At 41.5% G+C, this 18481-nt stretch overlaps 1 protein-coding gene across 3 annotated transcripts in view; it reads right to left on the bottom strand.

The window, feature by feature from the left end:
* PTPRG (protein tyrosine phosphatase receptor type G) overlaps positions 1 to 18481 on the bottom strand; it is a 768152-nt gene that overhangs the window by 32327 nt on the left and 717344 nt on the right. For all 3 annotated transcript variants that reach the window (XM_040246532.1, XM_040246534.1, XM_040246533.1), the window contains 5 exons: positions 17116 to 17207; positions 8380 to 8476; positions 2487 to 2569; positions 2163 to 2297; positions 500 to 634 (listed from right to left, as the gene is read on the bottom strand). In XM_040246532.1, the coding sequence (XP_040102466.1) occupies positions 500 to 634; positions 2163 to 2297; positions 2487 to 2569; positions 8380 to 8476; positions 17116 to 17207 (542 nt within the window). The remainder of the gene's footprint in view (positions 1 to 499; positions 635 to 2162; positions 2298 to 2486; positions 2570 to 8379; positions 8477 to 17115; positions 17208 to 18481) is intronic.

The following is an 18481-nucleotide window of genomic DNA, read 5'->3' as shown; positions in this document are numbered from 1 at the left end:
ACCCTGGCACTCTGGGTACTTGTTTTCCTTGTAAATGTTAAAGGGGGAATTCAGGCTCATGTAGCACTCATTTTGCACACTTTGAGTTTTGCAAGCATACTGCAGGGCTAGTCTTCCTTGGGACACACTTTGGGAAACAATGCTTTAAAGCTGTCACAAAATTAGATTTAAAAAGCTAAATTACCAAACAGATGTTGCCATATTTGCTGACTACCAAAACCTCAGAGGACCTTTTGTCCCTCCCCCACTCTAAATGAAGCCTCTTTCATGAGGAGATTAAAGAACTCAGTCAGGCCAGTTAAATTCTATTATGTGCTTTGCCAATATCTTTCACACCATACACTGATGTCAATCACAAGAGTTGTGAAAAAACGTTTCAAAAATACTTAAAAAAAAAAAAACCACCAAGTTGGTTATGAGAGTTGGCCTTGGTCGCACAGTGATTTTCATACTAGTTTAAAAAGAGACGCCCTGGCAGCCCACCCAGCCCCTTCAATACCTTTTTCACTTTTGTATTTCTGACTGAGAAACGACGAACAGTATAGCAGGCATGTACTTTTGTGCTCTTCAGGGTGACAATAATGTTTCCATACTCCTCACTGTTCTCTGTGGGCCAATACTGATCACATTTTCGCTGCAAAAACAGATAAATTAAAAAAGTTGTAAATTATAACTACAATCGATACCACAATACCACTGTTGGTAATGCAGTTTCAAACACCACTGTTGAAACACAGGTATTCTCACCATGTGGCTGACTAAATCAGGAATGAATGGGATGAAGTCCTCGCAGGCAGCTGCAACCCCTGCAGAGGTTAATCTTGGGACACGTGTGGGCTAGATCATTTGAGGACTGGGCCTAGTATTTGCGACCATCCTGCATCTCATGATGTACTTTAAAGAGGGTCTAAGAAAAGCCCTGTATATTTGACCCATACGAAATGTGGGTAGGATATGTTACCAAGGAAGTCTGGGTATCATTTGGGAGGTTGGCCTGTATTCACAGGTAAAAGAAAGTCTCTTGTGGGACTTCCCTGGTTGTCCAGTGGTTAACATTCTGCACTTGCAATGCAGGGGGTGGAGGTAGGATCCCTCATGGGGGAACTAAGATCCAATATGCCATACCATATGTGGCTAAATACACAAAGGGGAGAAAAAAGGAAAGTCTCTTCTAACTGTGAGAGCCTGTGTGTTAAAAACTGGTCACCAATTTTGACTCCACAAAGTGAAGCAGTAGTGATTCTCAGTAAGGGACTACAGCCTGGAACCTTATTCTATTCCATTCCATTAATTAATTAATATCTAATGTAAGTTCAAGGAGAAGGCAATGGCAACCTACTCCAGTACTCTTGCCTGGAAAATCCCTTGGATGGAGGAGCCTGGTGGGCTGCAGTCCATGGGGTCGCTAAGAGTCAGACATGACTGAGCGACTTCACTTTACTTTTCACTTTCCTGCATTGGAGAAGGAAATGGCAACCCACTCCAGTATTCTTGCCTGGAGAATCTCAGGGACGGAAGAGCCTGGTGGGCTGCCGTCTATGGGGCTGCACAGAGTCGGACACAACTGAAGTGACTTAGCAGCAATGTAAGTTCAAAATCCAGTAAAGTTAAACTATGACTCACCATCTTAAAAACATTCTCTTAGAGATGGTTGAGGTGTTTAAGCAGTCTTTACTCCCCTGGATTCGAACTACTAGTAGCTCCTCGACTATATACTGTGTTTCTTCCACCGTCCCTACTTTTGTCTTTCTTCCCACTGTACTTAGAATGTCCTTACTTCTCTTTTCACACCTGTGTGACTCTTCTGCCTTCTCTTTCATTGCTTAAATCTCACCTCAAACATTAGCTCTTTGAAAAGTTATCTGTACTATAGAATATGTCCATGCATTCTGCAGCATCCTAATTAATACCTTATTCTTCTTTTTTTTTTAAGACTTTTATAAATGTATTGTTAATCTATTTGAGAAAGACAGATTAACACCTAAAGAAACCCTGTTCACCTTGATTATCATGTTTAATCCACTCTGTTAAGTGCCCACTCTCCTGGCATGGTGGACACTTTTCATTTCTCTAACTCGTCTGGCCTTATCAAGTTTCTGCCCTACAGCAGACACTCCACAAGTAATTTTTTTGAATGCAGGTACATGAGTAAAAGTTCTTACTCTTCCTTTTTCCACAAGGTTCGTAATCATGACAATGATTCCAGTGTTTTGTTCCCAAATCATCCTCCAGAAATCTTCAAACGTGGACTTTAACGGTCCCTGGGTGGCGATGTAGGCTTTTGCTTTGTTGTAACCCTTCAAAGATGACACAGCACACAGTGAGATGAAAGCAGTGCCACAGACCGGTTAATAATTCAAGCGCCTTCCATACTGAGTAGGCTGTGTTTTTCATGAAAGCTCTGTGCAGTACGAAAACACATTCAACCGTCTCAGCAGCACTCTTCATTTATCAGAAACAGGTTTAGGAACACATTTCTGACTTACATCGACGTAGTTTGCATTAATGTAGTCGCTGTGCTTAGAGTCTTTTCCTGGTAAAGGTCTTAACTTCACTCTACTGTGATCATCTATAGAGGGTAAGAAAGAAAAAAAAGTGAAAACAAAATGTATGATTCAAAAACTAGCAGCATTCTGAAGCACACAACAAAGCAGAGAGGCAATGTGGCATCTCCCAGAGGGCCCTGGGAAAGCTTCTGGCAGAAGAACCACTGAAACGTCAAAGCTTCAGCATTGGGACCCCTCTCCATATCACGGGGACACTTCCACCACATGCTCTGACCTATGAATGCTGATATGCAAGAAATGCAAATAGTGGTCCTTATTAGTTCATGTAAAATGATTCAAGATGCAACCCTCTGAAATTCCCTTATCCTACATTTTAAAACAAGTTTCCAAGATTTTTGATTACCTCTGTTCCATCCCCTCTCCATTGATACAGATATAAAAAGATGATTATTATCTCAAGTCTAGAACATCAATTTTTAGGAGATGCCACTCAGCTGGACTCTCCACCACCCCAGCAGACCCTGAGTAACTGAGGGAACTGAAGCTTGCTTCTCAGAGTAATCTCAATGCAGGCATCTGAAGTCCATGATCAGATTCAAGACCCACTTAACCTTTGCCTATGAACAAAAGGTGAGTGCAGATATGTGCCTCTGGTTGTCCAACAGAAGGAGTTTGTATTTATAAGGTAACAAATAGAAGAAAGCTGAGGTCATACTTTTCTTTTTCCCCCCTAGCTAGAAAGAGAATGGGCAAAAGCTGATTTACATTTCTATTTATAATCATGATCATAAAAGGCTAGTTCGAAAAGAAGTCCAATGAGTGGATTAGCGTGGACATTACTGACCTCAGACTACATCATGCACTTCTGGAAAGCCCTCCACATTCTTGAACTCTGAACTGCTTTTGTGCTGAGAAACGCACAGACGCAGTGAATCTAAACAGGGGCTGCCTGTTGAATCTAAACAGGGGCCCCACGTGAAAATATTCTCTTAAGGCATCTGGATTCAAACTCTCTGTAGCATTATATTGTTATTCCACAGACTGACAAGTAAGAACACATACTCAAGCTGCATCCTTCATAGTCAATCAAAAAGGTAAAAGACTGGCTAAAAAAGATAAAATACCAGAGGTGGCATACACGTCTGCTTTGAAAGCTGTGATGGTTCCATGAGAAAAGGCTCTTCCTATATTGTGTATCCAGCACATTCATGGAGTAATTCTACTTGTTCCATGACACTTCCATGCTACTCTCTGCTATATGAAAGCGTTAATATAGGGGAAGACCAAAGTGATGGGTGATGTGCCCAGAATCTGACCAGGTAGCCGAGAACAGTACCAAAACCTAACTCTCTGAACTGTGAAAATAAAACACCTGATTTGAATTTGTGAACATTATACCTCAAGTAAACTTGTGAAAGTACAAATACATCTGACCAGAAATGGTGGTTTTCTGGCAAAATATGATGACCCTTGAGCACATCACACAGAGTTGCTCTGACTTCTTCTTTGCCACATACTTTTAGCTAAGGCAGTGAGGTCACTAGAAGTAGAGGTTACCATGGTGGAGAGCGATGTGGACATATGTAAGGCATATATATGTATATATCTCTGCCTGACTTCTATGATCAGAAATGAGGTCTGTAGATGGACAATTCCTCACAGTCTCAGGAAGGTGAGCCTTGACTGAGTTGGTCAACAAACAGTGCCCGAGTAATCCATCCAAAGACTGGTGAGAAAAGTTTGACTCTTCTTCCTTCTTCTCTTTTTCTCCTTCTCTCAGGTAACTGAAACAAATACTCTTACTAAAAAATGACTTTTAGTACTTTTAAAACTTTTTCTAGAAGTAAAACTACACTCACAGATGACATGAGGTTGTACCCTAAGGTCACATAAGACAAATACACAGCTAACATTACACTCAATGATGAAAAGCTGAAAGTTTTCCCTCTAAGATTGGGAACAAGACAAGGATGTCTATTCTTACCATTTTTATTTGTCATCGTACTGGAAGTCCTAGCCAGAGCATTTAGGCAAGGAAAGGAAGAAGTAAAACTGTCACCATTTGCAGATGACATGACATTATATGTAGAAAACAGTGAAAGACTCCATGAAAAAACTATTAGAACTAATAAATGAATTTAGTAAAGTTGCAACATACAAAATCAACATACAGAAACCTACTGAATTTCTATACACTAAGAATGAATTATCAGAAAGATAAATTGAGAAAAGAGTCCCATTTATTATTGTCTCAAAGAGAAGAAAATACCTAGGAATAAACTTATCTATGGAGGTGAAAGACCTGTATGTTGAAAACTGTAAAACACTGAAAAAGAAACTGAAGACACGAATAAATGGAAAGATATGCTATGCTCATGGATGGACTAGAAGAATTACTATTGTTAACATGTCCATATTACCCAAATCAATCTACAGATTCATTGCAATCCCTATGAAAATTCCAATGCTACTTTCCACAGAGATAGAACAATCCTAAAATGTGTATGGAACCATAAAAGAACTCAAACAGCCAAAGCAATCTTGAGAAAGAAGGACAAGGCTGGAGGCATCACACCCCTGGTTTCAAATTATATTATAAAGCTATAATAATTTGAAAAGTACTTGCATAAAGACAGACACATATATCAATGAAACAGATTAGAGAGTCCAGAAATAAACCCACACATATACAATCAATTTATTTGTGACAAACAAGCCAAGAACACATGATGGGGAAAGGACAGTCTCTTCAATAAGTGGGGCTGGGAAAAATGGGCAGTCATATGCAAAAGAATGAAACTAGATCACTATATTACAACATACATAAAAATTAAGTCAAAATGGATTGAAACTGAATTTAAGGCCTGCAATCATAAAACTCCTGGGAGAAAACAAAGAATGCTCCTTGACATTGGTCTTGGCAGTGATTTTTTTTCATTCTGACACCAAAAGCAACAAAAGCGAAAATAAACATGTGGGACCACATCAAACTAAAAAGCTTCTGTATGGCAAAAGAAAGCATCAACAAAAGAAAAAGGAAGCTTTACTGAATGGGAGAAAGTACTTATAAATCCTATATCTGATAAGGGGTTGATAACCAAAATATAAAAACAACTCATACACATCAACAGCTAGCAAAACCAGCAATCAATTAAAACACAGGCAGAGGACCTAAGTATACATATTCCCAAAGCAGATATATAGATGGCCAATGAAAAGGAGCTCAATCACCACCAATCTTCAGGGAAATGTGCATCCCACACCTGTTAGAATGGCTATGACCAAAAAGATAAGAAATAAGTGTTAAACAACTGTTAGAACTAATAAATAAGTTCAGTCCAGTTGGTAAGATACAAGGTCAGCATACAAAAATCAATCACATTTCTATCTACAGTCTGAAAACAACAAGTAAACAATTCCATGCAAAAGAGTAATATACTTAGAAATATATTTAACAAAAGCTTAATACTTGTAACATACAGATCATAAGACATTGCTGAAAGAAATAAAAGATGACTTACATAAATAGAGAGATGCCCTAGCTTCATAAATTGGGGCATAATTCTGTTAATATGGCAGTGTTCCCTGTATCAGTCTACATAATGAACATAATCTCTATTAAAATTCCAGCTGTACTTTTTGTAGTAATAGGGAGATCCTGAAATTCATATGAAAAACAAAGGATCCAAAATAGCCAAAAGAATCTTGACAAAGAAGACCAAAGTTGACGGATTCACAGTGTCCAATTTCAAAACTTATTACAAGGCCATGGCCAGTCAGTAATCAAGACAGTGTGGCACTCACATAAAGACAGACACACAGATCAGCGGAAAAGAAATAAAAACATGGAAATAAACCCTCACACTTAACGGTCAGCTGACTTTCTGTGGAGTGCTTAAGACAACTCATTATGGGGAGAAAGAAGAAACTTTTCAAAAAATGGTGCTGAGACAACTGGATATTAACATACAGAAGAATGAATACAAAAATTAACGCAAACGGGTCAAAGACCTAGATGTAAGAGCTAAGACCAGAAGATGCTGATTAAAAAAAAAAAAAAGACAGGTATATATTTACGATCTTGGATTAGGCACTGGTTCATTACATACGACAACAAGAGCACAGCAAACAAAAAAAAAACCGGGTTTCACAAAAGTTTTAAAAGTTGGTACCTCAAAGGACATTATCAAGGAAGTGAAAAGATGACACAGCGAATGTAAGAAAATATTTGCAAATTATATATGTAAGATATTTGTATCTATAATGTATACAGAATGCAACAATAGAAAGATGAGTAAACAAATATAAAAAAGAGCAAAGGATCTAAATAGACATTTCTCTAAAAAAGACAGAAAAGTGGACAATAGACACATGAAAAAAATGTTCAACATCACTAATTACTGAGAAATGCCAATCAAAAGTGAAACTACAGTGAGATACCACTTCAAGCTCATTATGATGGCTATTATCAGAAAAAAAACAGCATAACAAGTGTTGGCAAGGATGTGGAAACCTTAGAACCTGCATATATTGCTGCTGAGAATGTAAAGTGGTGCAGCCACTTTGGTAAACAGTTGGGCAGTTCCTCAAAATATTAAACATAAAGTTACCATATGACCTAGGTATTCTATTCCTAAGTATATACCCCCAGGGAACTGAAAATAGATGTCCATATAAAGCCTTATACACAAATGTTCATAGCAGCTTTATTAATGACAGAAAGTAAAAACAAATGTCCACCAAATGAGAAATGAATAAACAAAAATGGTATATCTATACTGTGAAGTATTATTCAGGCATAAAAACAACGCCATGTGTACCTTTTAACAACATCATGCTGAGTAGAAGCATCCAGATACAAAGGGCACGTACAGTATGATTCCATTTAGAGGAAATACTCAGAATAGGCAAATACACAGAGAAAGAGAGTAAGTATGTGGTTTTTAGGGACTTGGGAGCAGGAAGAATTAGAAGTGACTGCTCATGGATAAGGGGTTTCATGTTCAGGTGATTAAAATACTCTAAAATTAGACGGGGTGACGGTTGTACAACTCTTTGACTATACTAAAAACCACTGAAATTAAATTTAAAATCAAATTATCTTTAAAATGGGTGAATTTTGTATGTTATATAAATTATATGTCAGTAAAGTATTATTAAAAATGTGTCTACAGCAGTAAGTTTAAAGACACTATTACATGAAACTGTATGTACGTTAACCATAAACATCTGTGCTCCTGCCCTTAATATCAAAGTGTGTATTTTCAGCCAGTGAGTCAAGTCTCAGTGTCTGTGAAAAGTGGCCTGTCCTCCTAGCAGCCTTGAGGCTCTGTAAGAAGAACTCTTATTTATTTGCTCCTAAACTTCCAGGGTACTCATGGCCCTGGAAATGTTTTGGACGGGACTAAACACATAGGCCACAAGGACTGGAATAAACCAATTACCTACTCTTTGAAAGACTGCTCTGAAATTCAGCTTCCTCAATTCAGCTCTCAGTATTTCCATTTGCATTAAAAGGCTTGGCTTTCACTGGTTAAAAACAATGTTAGGCTAGCCATGTGACATTAAACTCTGGTTCCCAACACTGGATATGAAATCACTTCATGTAAAAACAGTAAAGCTCAGAACATTTCCTTTGATCACCTGATTATGACAACAAAAATCTGGCAGCTTCATAAAACACTAAGGGGGCAGAGGATGTCCCCACTTCTTCTTCTTACACATTGTTGAAGAAGACGGGCCAATGAGAGGTTAACTTGCAAGTGTAATGTCCTCTTGGCATCCTGATTCCAACTGCTTGCATTTCAGCTCATACCCAGCAGGAAGATTTCATTTCCTTGCAGTTGAAGATAGTTTAAAGTTTATTACTCACATGCTAAAATATTGATGTATCTGTTTTTGTGCTTGTTATCTGGATGATTGGAATGTTCTGCAGTGATGTTCATATCAGCCGTGCAGCGCTGGACTTCCTAGAGAAGGAAATATACAGGGAGGTTACCAAGATTTTTAGACACGCTTTTAGATGCTGAACAACAGCTGAAAGCAAGAAACTACAAACATCCAAAAGCCCAGAGCCTTTACTCACTCCCCAGTCACTGGCCACCATCACTTCCTCAAACTCAACTTCAGAAATGAATACTAACAGATTCATAACAGATGTATGAAGGATGAAAACAAAATAAAAGGATTTCATTCTTTACTAATTCATCAACCGTCCATTTTATTCCAGATCTGACCTCGGCATGGGGATTACAGAAATAGTGTCTCTTTTTCAATATGCTGCAGTCAAATGGGTGAGAAAAGCATATAAAAACAGGATGATAGTCAAGTGTGATTAGAAGAGAGGCCTGAAGAAATGGATAGGAACACAGAGGAAGGTTTAGATGGGAGACAATTCACCTGGGTCTTAAAAAGATGAACAGGAATATTCCAGACAGAAGAATCATCTCCACCATGATTTGCAATATGCTTATATTATGGTCCTCACAACCTTGTTTTATAACAGACTACCAAGTGACTATCCTCAGCCCTGAAATGACAGTGTTTTGTGCTAAGTTGCCTTAGTCATATCTCTTTGTGACTCCATGGATTGTAGCCCACCAGGCTACTCTGTCTGTGGGATTCTCCATGCCAAGAATACTGGAAAGGGTTGCCATCCTCTCCTCCAGGGGATCTTTCTGACCCATGGATCGAACCCATGTCTCTTATGTCTCCTGAACTGGCAAGCAGGTTCTTTATCACCAATGATACCTGGGAAGCCCTGAAATGACACTGCTGCTGCTGCTGCTGCTGCTGTTGCTTCAGTTGTGTCTGACTCTGTGCAACCCCATAGACGGCAGCCCACCAGGCTCCCTCTAGAACCTAAAAACTGTCATATCTGACTTACCCATATATGGCTCTGATGCACTAATTTTTAACTCTAATTTTTAACTCTAATTTTACTTACATGATCCTTCTTTAGAAAAACAGCCATGGGAGAAGCAAATCTCCTCTTTTATTACCTTTGCCATGGATAGAAACATTATCCATTAGCCTAATAAAAGATTGTTAAAGAAGCCAAGTTTTTTGACACCATATGCTTCAAATCCCAAGAAACCACTGGTGCTAACTAATAAAGGAAGTCATTTGGAGTGCACAGCTGTGACAAAGAGCAGGGCAAAGGGACATGAGGGGATCAGGAAAAACCTTTCACATGTGACAGATGTAACTGAGTTTACGAGTGTGCAGACTTTTTTGCACAAAGGAGCTGCACAGCACAGATGCATGTCCACAGATGATGTCCACAGCATGTTCATCACGCACAATGAAACCTGTAAGGAACCAGGTGTCTTTTATATTCACAAAGTACTTAGGAGGGGCTCACCATGATCAAAAAACCAAGGCAAAAAACAACAGGTCACTAAATATTCATAACCATACTCACAGACACCTGATTCCTGGAGGATGTACACACAATTTTTCAGAATTCAAGGCATTCCCGGGGGAAGGAAGAATGAGAAAGAACAAAAGGAAGAAAAACAGGGGGCTTCCCAGGTGGCTCCATGGTAAAGAATCTGCCTGCCAACGCAGGAGACATGGCTTTGATCCCTGGTCTGGGAGGATCCCAGGTGCCACGGAGCCACTAAGCCTGTGCACACACCTACTGGGCTCTAGAGCCCAGCAACCACCCAAGAGAAGCCAGAGCAGTGCTGCGAAGCCCTGGCTCACCGCAACTGCAGAAAAGCCCCGCAGCAACGGAGACCTAGCATAGCCAAAAATAAATCCACAAAATTATATATTTTAAAAAAAGGAAGAGAGAGAAGGAAGGAAGGAGAGACAGAGAGAGAAAAGCCATTAGTTCAACACATCTCTCTGGAGAAAGTGTGTATTTCATGACAATGCGTTATCTTTTTTTACTTTTACTAAATGCGATAAACTCTGATACCTGCTGTTCTATCTAAAATGGTTTATAACCTACAGTTTGCTGAATGCTGGTTTAAAAAGGCCTGAAGGGTGCCTTTGGCTGTTTTCTCTGAAATAGACATAAAATGTGAGTGTAATTTAATGAGTCTGCTGTTTTAACATCTCTAGGAATAGGAGCAATGGTAGCCGTACTCAGAATATCTGCCATTCAGGATTGCCTTGAAAGCCCAAGGCGTACTCTTCTGAACAGTTTCAGGGGCAGAAAACCTTTGAAAATGGATTTGTATTCCGGAAGACATTAATTCAGCCTGTACACAAGTCTGTGAAATAAGCTGACATGCTTTGGTTCCTGGGTTCTGAAGGTCATACCTTTGGCATGTACCTCTTCTGGGCTGAGCTATTCAGATATCTTGTGCTGAGATTTCAGCTTTGAGTACTTTAGTTGGAGATTTGCCTTATTGATATTTTTTTTCCCCATTGTGTGACTCTGACCTCACTCACTGGACTGAGGTGGGGCCTCTGTTACAGTCTAATGCAATTGGCTGAGCCTGTGTGGGAGCAGCTGTCTGCACTGTTTAAAGCGGCCATTCAATATGGCCAATCAAACTCTGCGCTATCTAAAACCCTTAGTCTGATCTGTCGCCTCTATTTCACTTTTCCAATTATGTGAATGACAGAAAACAAAGAATGGTCATAAATAATGCTAAATCTGATTTTATGAGAACCCAAGGGGTTGGCCTACGGCCTTCTGATTTTGTCTTGTGGATAATAATGTCATCTGTAATTCCTTGCAGTACCGCCTGGTTCATTTAGGTGCTGATAATATCATCTGATCCTGGAGTGCTTTTTCTCCAGCTGAACTGGCATTTCAAAGTTAATGTGTTTTTAATAGGTGTTAAGACCCTTTGAAGTGACACTGGCCAATAGAATGTGTATAGTGCAGTTACTTAGTCAGTACCCAAATAAAAAGTTGAAGATTTTAGCTTGTTTGCACTTTACTGTCTCTATAACAGAGCCGGAATTCTCAAAATGAATACTATGCGAAAAACCAGGACACACCACCACCAAGAGGAGCCAACTGAAAACAAGGGATCTACAACAAAGCGTAACTGAAAAAAATGAACCAAAAGAGAAAAAAAAGAGAAGTACAAGTTGACAGATACAGAATCCTTCGGAGATGATACGGGATGCATCACCTGCTGCCTGGAGCTGTAGGTGGAAGAGGCTGTCCAAAGGCACATGCTGACTTTCTGTCCTCCCATTCAGAAGCTTAATTGGAAAAAAAAAAGCCAAAACAGATCTAGAAATCTTTCAGGTTACTCAGCTTCACAGTGAAGCAAGCTGAGAAGGAAATATTTTGGACCTGGTGATCAAGGGTTAGGCTGAGCATGTATAAGAGCCTTAGTATCTGAACTCAGGCGGCCCCCATCTACGTTCAGGGGCCTGTCCTGCACGAGAATAAGTCAGGACCACAGCGCAGTGCTTGCTGAGTTTGGACACAGAGCTGGCCCTCACCAGGTACCGGTCACACCATCTTCCGGCCTCTCCTCCCCTCTGCTCAGGCGACCACTACAGCCACACTGGTTTTCTTCAAAGGTTTCTTACCTATGTTCTTCTCTTGCTCAGACACTTCTTAGAGAGGTTCCAAACCCCTGAGTCAGGCTTTCAGGGGCCCCACCTATGTACCTCTTCCTTTCCAACGCCGGACAGTTTTAACTTGGTCCCCTTGGAACAGCCTGTACGACCTCCTGCTCTCTGCTTCACTGCAATTTTCCTTACTCAGGAAAGCCTGTGCTCCTCTTCATGCCCCTCTAAATCCACATGTCTTTATCTCAAGTGTCTGTCTTACCCTCCAGAAAATCAATCCATCTCTGAAGAAACTATCCCAGTGTCTATCATCCTGCAGCTGGTCTATAAAACAGAATTATTTTTTCCTGTACAACTTGGCTAACATACTTTTTTCCTCACTCTTTTTAAAAGCCTCAACTTAAAAACCTCAGCTTCATCGCCTATGATTTCTTTTATGATAAGGGTTTACAAAGTTTTCCTTTGGGTCATGTAAGACCAACACTGGCATTTTGTCACTGAGGCTGAGGAAACTGCCAACCTGCAGGCAGCCTTCTTTCTGCAGTTTTCCGCCTCTGTCAGGAACTCCCTAGTATGTTTCATCAGCAACAAGGGAATTCTGCATCTTACATAAGGCCATTGTGGCCGCTGGCCCCTTGGTGCCTGGGCTCGGGTGGACAAAGCTCTGTTCTCTTGATTTAAGATGAGCAACCGGCCCAAATTCAGCAGAGCTGGACTTAATTTTAACAGACTTGATCCCCCAAAGGATCTTATCAAGGGGGTATTGGACCTCCGGCCTCATCTCTGCACTCCACTTTTAAGCCTGTGATGCTCCTGACCTCTGCCTATTAATTCTGCTGACCCACAGGGCCTTGCAGCTCCCCTGATTTTGAAAGGTTATTTGCTAGCACCGAGCCTCTGGTAGACTCCTTGATTATGACCTGGGAGGCAGGGGAAAAGTGAGGCTGAAGTCAGCTAAGGTAGTCAAGGGAATAGTCACTGAACACTATCCTGACACCAGGATTGATGCTATTTCCAGGGACTGCAAAATCTGCTAGAGGTATAATGTCTCCAGCTTTTTAACAGCCTCCAAAATTTATCTGACAAGGACAAAAAGCTTGCATTCAGCATCACCTCTAGACAAAGACGCAAAATTACCAGCGGATCATTTCTTATTCTCCTTAAGCAGCAAAGTTCTGAACATATGACAGGTATTCACCATTTTTTTTTCCATTTCCCTCCATGATCTGAAAACAAAATGGGGCAAATAATAGAACTTTCGTAGAAAAACCCAATCAAAATTCCTAGCAGCCTTTCTCCTCTGCTTCCCTGGCAGAACTTCATTCCTGGATTGGCACTTCTTTTGCTCTGACCTCTTTCTGCATTAGCTGTGTTCACTCTGGTCTCCCCCAACCAGAATGAACTCTCTGAGGGCAAGTTCTCTGTCCAGTCCATCTTTGTGCCTTATAAAACATCCAGAGAATAGCAGGTACTCAGTAACTGTAGAATGACTGGCGTCAACGCCTTTTCAGGTGCAAATTGGAAAAGACCCTGACGCTGGGAAAGATTGAGGGCAAGTGGAGAAGGGGACGACAGAGAATGAGATGGTTGGATGACATCATGGGCTCAACAGACATGAGTCTGAGCAATCTCTGGGAGATAGTGAAGGACAGGGAAGCCTGGTATGCTGCAGTCCATGGGGGCACAGAGTCAGACATAACTGAGCAACTGACTAACAACATGGGCAAATATTAACTGTTAAGTGGTTTCCTCTATAATCTTAAGATCCGTTCTTGGACTAACTTCAGGCCTCTATTCAGAAGTTATGTAAGATTTTTGTAAGTCAGATTCTCAGCCCTTTGGGAAGGCTCTAGACCATGAAGATCACGTATTGGGCTCCTAGTATTCTTAGCTGTAGAATGGGGTGGGGGGTGGGGTAGCTCCTTTATTCTAACCTCCCTCTCCTACTTTTTTTGCCAAGGAATTTACTGGTCCATCGGCTGCATGATCAGTTTTAGATAATCACTGATCATCTTGGTTAATTCTCCTCACTATAGGACACTACTTAGTTAAATGAAGAGTCTGGATGGCCTTAGGGTTAAACATGTGGGCTTGAATCAGAAAGCTTTGGTCTTACTGATCAGAAAGTGGTCCTACTGCTGCCACTTCATTACTGAACTAACCAATGCCTCAGTCTTCCTCATCTGCAAAATGGGGACAAAACAGCTCACAGGGGTTATTTCTGAGGAATGAGTGAAATAATCTGAGCAATGGTGCCAAGCAGATACTGGCTGTAATTATTCCACATAAAAGGACCCGGAAATCTGGAGTTGAGGTTTCCACTCTCTTAACACAATGAGGGTTTTGTTTCATTCTTGTTGAATTACACAAAATCTCTTGTCCTGACCTTACTATCATTATTCTTTTTTAACAGTCTATGACTATCTCTTGTCTATAAAATAGGCTTTATAAGGGGATCTCCTCGTGGTCCACTGTTTAGGACTGCTGAGCACTTGGGTTCAGTACCTGGTCAGGGAACCGAGATCAGGCTGCATGGTGCAGCCAAAAAAAGCAGCCTTGATAGTTTGTTAAAGATCCTATTACCGTTGTCCTTTTTAGCAGAGCTATGCAAAAGGAGCACTACTGTTTTAAAATACTTCAAATTTCTCCTAAATTAGAAGACTGACAGTATAGTAGTAAGCTTTTCTACTGTTTCATTTCCTTCTCTGCATGAGTGTCTTACTATTCTTTTTGGAAGAAAGGATGTTCTTGCTAGGGTGAAGAGCCCTGACTTGAAACCTTTCAAACCAGCACAGACTGTGAACTAACAATGACAGAACAAAGCCACCCTTCTCCCTGCCCTCCCTGTTCCAGTCCCAAACATACCAGGTGATAAGCTACAGACTTCAATATAGGTGACAAAAGCTAAAGCAGCAGTAATTTTTTTTTAGGATAGAAATAGTGTGCAGATGCCCAGGATTTGTTAAGAGGCATGATTTTGATGCAGTGAAGCCCATTTTAAGTCAGAGCCAGTTTACAGAGGTGTAGCTGATTATTTTGAATAATTAAATGGTGTCAAAACCAGCTGTGATGAATAGCACTGGGGTCTCAAATCATAAATAATTGAGAAACTGGAGCTGCATTTGATCATCCTGATCAAATTCTCGTCTCGAGAGGATGAATGTTTGTCCAGAATACCATCAACATTGTTAAATGCCTCAATATTCTTGCTCAGTCATCCAGCCAACAGTCAATTGAACTAAATCACTCGAACACCCCACACATGTGCTGTCCTCATGAATGCAAAATGTCTGACTTCACACCATGTGCTCTGTACTTGGACAGGCACCTTTTTTTGGGTCAGCATCTAATAGCTGCATTAAGCACTTGACATGTTTTTTTTGCTTTTTCCAGGAAACATATGACTCTGCAGAATACGTCAGAGGGGTCCTTCTCTCTACCACCTTTGCTCTGCTTCTGCTCCAGAAATAAAACAAAGAACCAAAAAGCTAGGAGAGGGACTTCGTTTAAAACAAGTTGTCAATATAATTGCCTTTAGGATGGCCTTCAGGGACTCCCCAATTTGCATAGAAACAGGGCTTCAGGTCTTTTTTCTCTCTCTTCCTCTGTGCGAAAATAATTGAGCCTCCCAGCCGTAAGGCTCCTAGGTGATCTCCAAGGGCTTCCCTTCCATTATTCCAAGTGAGCCCCGGACCAATTTTGTGAAGAGGTGGGCAGGTTAGCACCCTCGGCGTTATTTCCATTTTAAAGGAGAAATGAGACAGAAAGGAACTGACTTACCCACAAAGCTAGAAGACAGCTGAGCTGCCACGAAAACTTGGCCCCCTCAGCACCACTCGTGCTGCCAGAGATGTGCCTCAGTGAAGCGCCTCAGTGAAGAAAAGGGCAGTCTGTTTAATAGCTCCTCATTGACACCCTGTCACTGCCGAGCTGGCGCGGGACCCAGAGCTGGCAGGGCGGTGCGCGCTGCTCTCTACCTTCCTTGTTCCCTACACACCAGCTCTCAAAATCAGGAGGCTCTGCTCACCCATGTCTCCTCTCCAAGGCTTAAGAATCGTGAAAACAAGGACAATCCACTTTTGCACAGGCTTAACTATTAACAGAGAAGGCAATGGCAGCCCACTCCAGTACTCTTGCCTGGAAAATCCCATGGATGGAGGAGCCTGGTGGGCTGCGGTCCATGGGGTCGTGCAGAGCTGGACACGACTAAAGTGCCTTAGCAGCAGCAACTGTTAATCCAGCACTCTCCAGGATGTTCATCATTCATTTCTGCCAACATGGTTGGGGGTAGGAGGTGATGTCGTTGCCATTTTCAAAAATGAAGGGCGGGTGGGGGTGGGGGGCTTCCCTGGTGGCTTGGTGGTGAAGAACCCGCCTGCCAGTGCAGAAGACACGGGCTCGATCCCTGGTCTGGGAAGATCCCCCGTGCCGTGGAATAGCTAAAGCCCGTGTGCCACAACTACTGAGCCTGTGCTTTAGAGCCTGGGAGCCGCAACCTCCGAAGCCCGCACACCCTAGAGCCTGTGCTCTGCAACAAGAGAAGTTGTCACAATAAGAAGTATCGCAACTAGAAAATGACCCCTGCTCTCCATAGCGAGAGAAAGCCTGTGAAGCTGCAAAGACCCAGCACAGGCAAATAAGTAAATAAAATCATAAAAATGAGGAAACTGGGGATCAGAGGTGAAATGACTGACTCCAGAATGATCCTGCCTGGTGGAGCTGGCATCTGACTCCTCAGACTGACAACCTGTGGTCTCCCCGGCACTGTGTGCCTCCCAGAACAGATGTGGAGTTAGGAGCCTGTTCTCTGCATGATGACCGCTGCCCCAGTGAGAATGCAGGAGACAGAATCCGAGTCTGCCTCTTTCCTGCCACTGAGTCTGTTCTCTAACAGCAGTGTACGTTCAGGAAGTGTGCAGCCAACTCTCTTTCACCTCACTTGTACTGGGGAAAGGAAGGCCCGTGAGAACTCTCAGTGTAAAGAAAAGACAGCCAGTCCCCACTTTCCTCAGTGACTGCTTTTGTGATGCTCGAGATACATTCATTTCAAGTTTACAAACAAATCCCTGTAAAAGAAGAGTTAGCTTTCTGAAAAGGAACGTCCGGTTTTAAAGCATACCTCAAAATCCTCGGAGAACCCGTGCTGGTTATTAGAATAGAGCTCACCGATGTGTTTAACAAACTGTTTGACAGGAATGGCTTCCATGTCATCTGTAGGAATAAAATAATATTCAGAGTCACATAGATTCCTTTCAGAAACAAATGATACCAATAAGGGAATTCCTGAAGACAGGTATTTGATTTCTACAAAGAGTGATATAATTGTATTACCGGAAATAGACATCTTTCAGAAAAATGCCTTCTCTGGATTTACTTGACATTAGGGTCTCATTATGATTTTTGAATGCTTATAGGAAAAGACTCTGATGCTGGGAGGGATTGGGGGCAAGAGGAGAAGGGGACGAGAGAGGATGAGATGGCTGGACGGCATCACCGACTCGATGGACATGAGTTTGAGTAAACTCCAGGAGTAGGTGATAGACAGGGAGGCCTAGCATGCTGCAATTCATGGGGTTGCAAAGAGTCGACTGAGCGACTGAACTGAACTGAACTGAACAGCTAAGTATGGTTTTCAAAATGGTCTATAAAGAATTACCTTTAGTTTTCATATTCAAGGAAATTTACATACTTAAAGCACCATATCATACTTTTAACTAAACCTGAATTTACCAAGTGTACTTGTTTGTTAAGAAATGTTATCACAACCCAGGTTTTTCAAGAATTTGCTGTTCAGTGGGGTCCAGCTTGAAGCTGTAACAACTCAGTTCTGTTTCTGATCTTTGAAGTCTATGTAATCTTTATACACAATCACAGACAGTCCCAGACAGGTGCCATTGAACCAGCTGGCTTTGGGTACCCTGCCATCTACGTTTACGTGTTCACAATTTTTGTGCGAGACAGCTGTGTCTACACAATGCCAAACAACCAGTTTGATGGAATTAACTCGATTTTCTTTTGGTGTTGACAGAAGTAGGTACAAATTCGGGAAGACTCCACATTCCAATTTATTTGTAATGCTGTCAGTTCAAAAGGACGTTTTCAGTTCGTGAGCCTCGTGCATGTTTTATGCTTATTTACCCAGCTCTGCTCCGCACCTTGAGGACGGCCACACCCCACCCACTGGAGCTGCCCGACCTCCCCCTTCTCTCCTTCCCTCGCCCCTCCCCCGCAAATATTTCCTTTTAAAAATACTCTGCTGAATTTGAGATAAACAACAGACATGACATTTACTTTATTCAGAGTGAAAGATCTTTGGCAAACGCACAAACATCTAAACTGCCACAGATGCTTTTCTTAGCAAAGGGTATGAAGATCTATATGTGTAAATGAGGTCCTACTTTGGCAAGAGTGTTAGAGATCCAGGCTTGACAATCTGATTTCTCTTCATCTGGTGACAGCTAGCATTGACTATGTCATTCCTTCTC

This window comes from Oryx dammah, unplaced genomic scaffold (assembly GCF_014754425.2).
Source record: "Oryx dammah isolate SB20612 unplaced genomic scaffold, SCBI_Odam_1.1 HiC_scaffold_9, whole genome shotgun sequence".
In the NCBI taxonomy this organism is placed as follows: domain Eukaryota; kingdom Metazoa; phylum Chordata; class Mammalia; order Artiodactyla; family Bovidae; genus Oryx; species Oryx dammah.
Note: the sequence above shows the minus strand (reverse complement) of the source record. Positions and strands in the feature narration are given on the sequence as shown.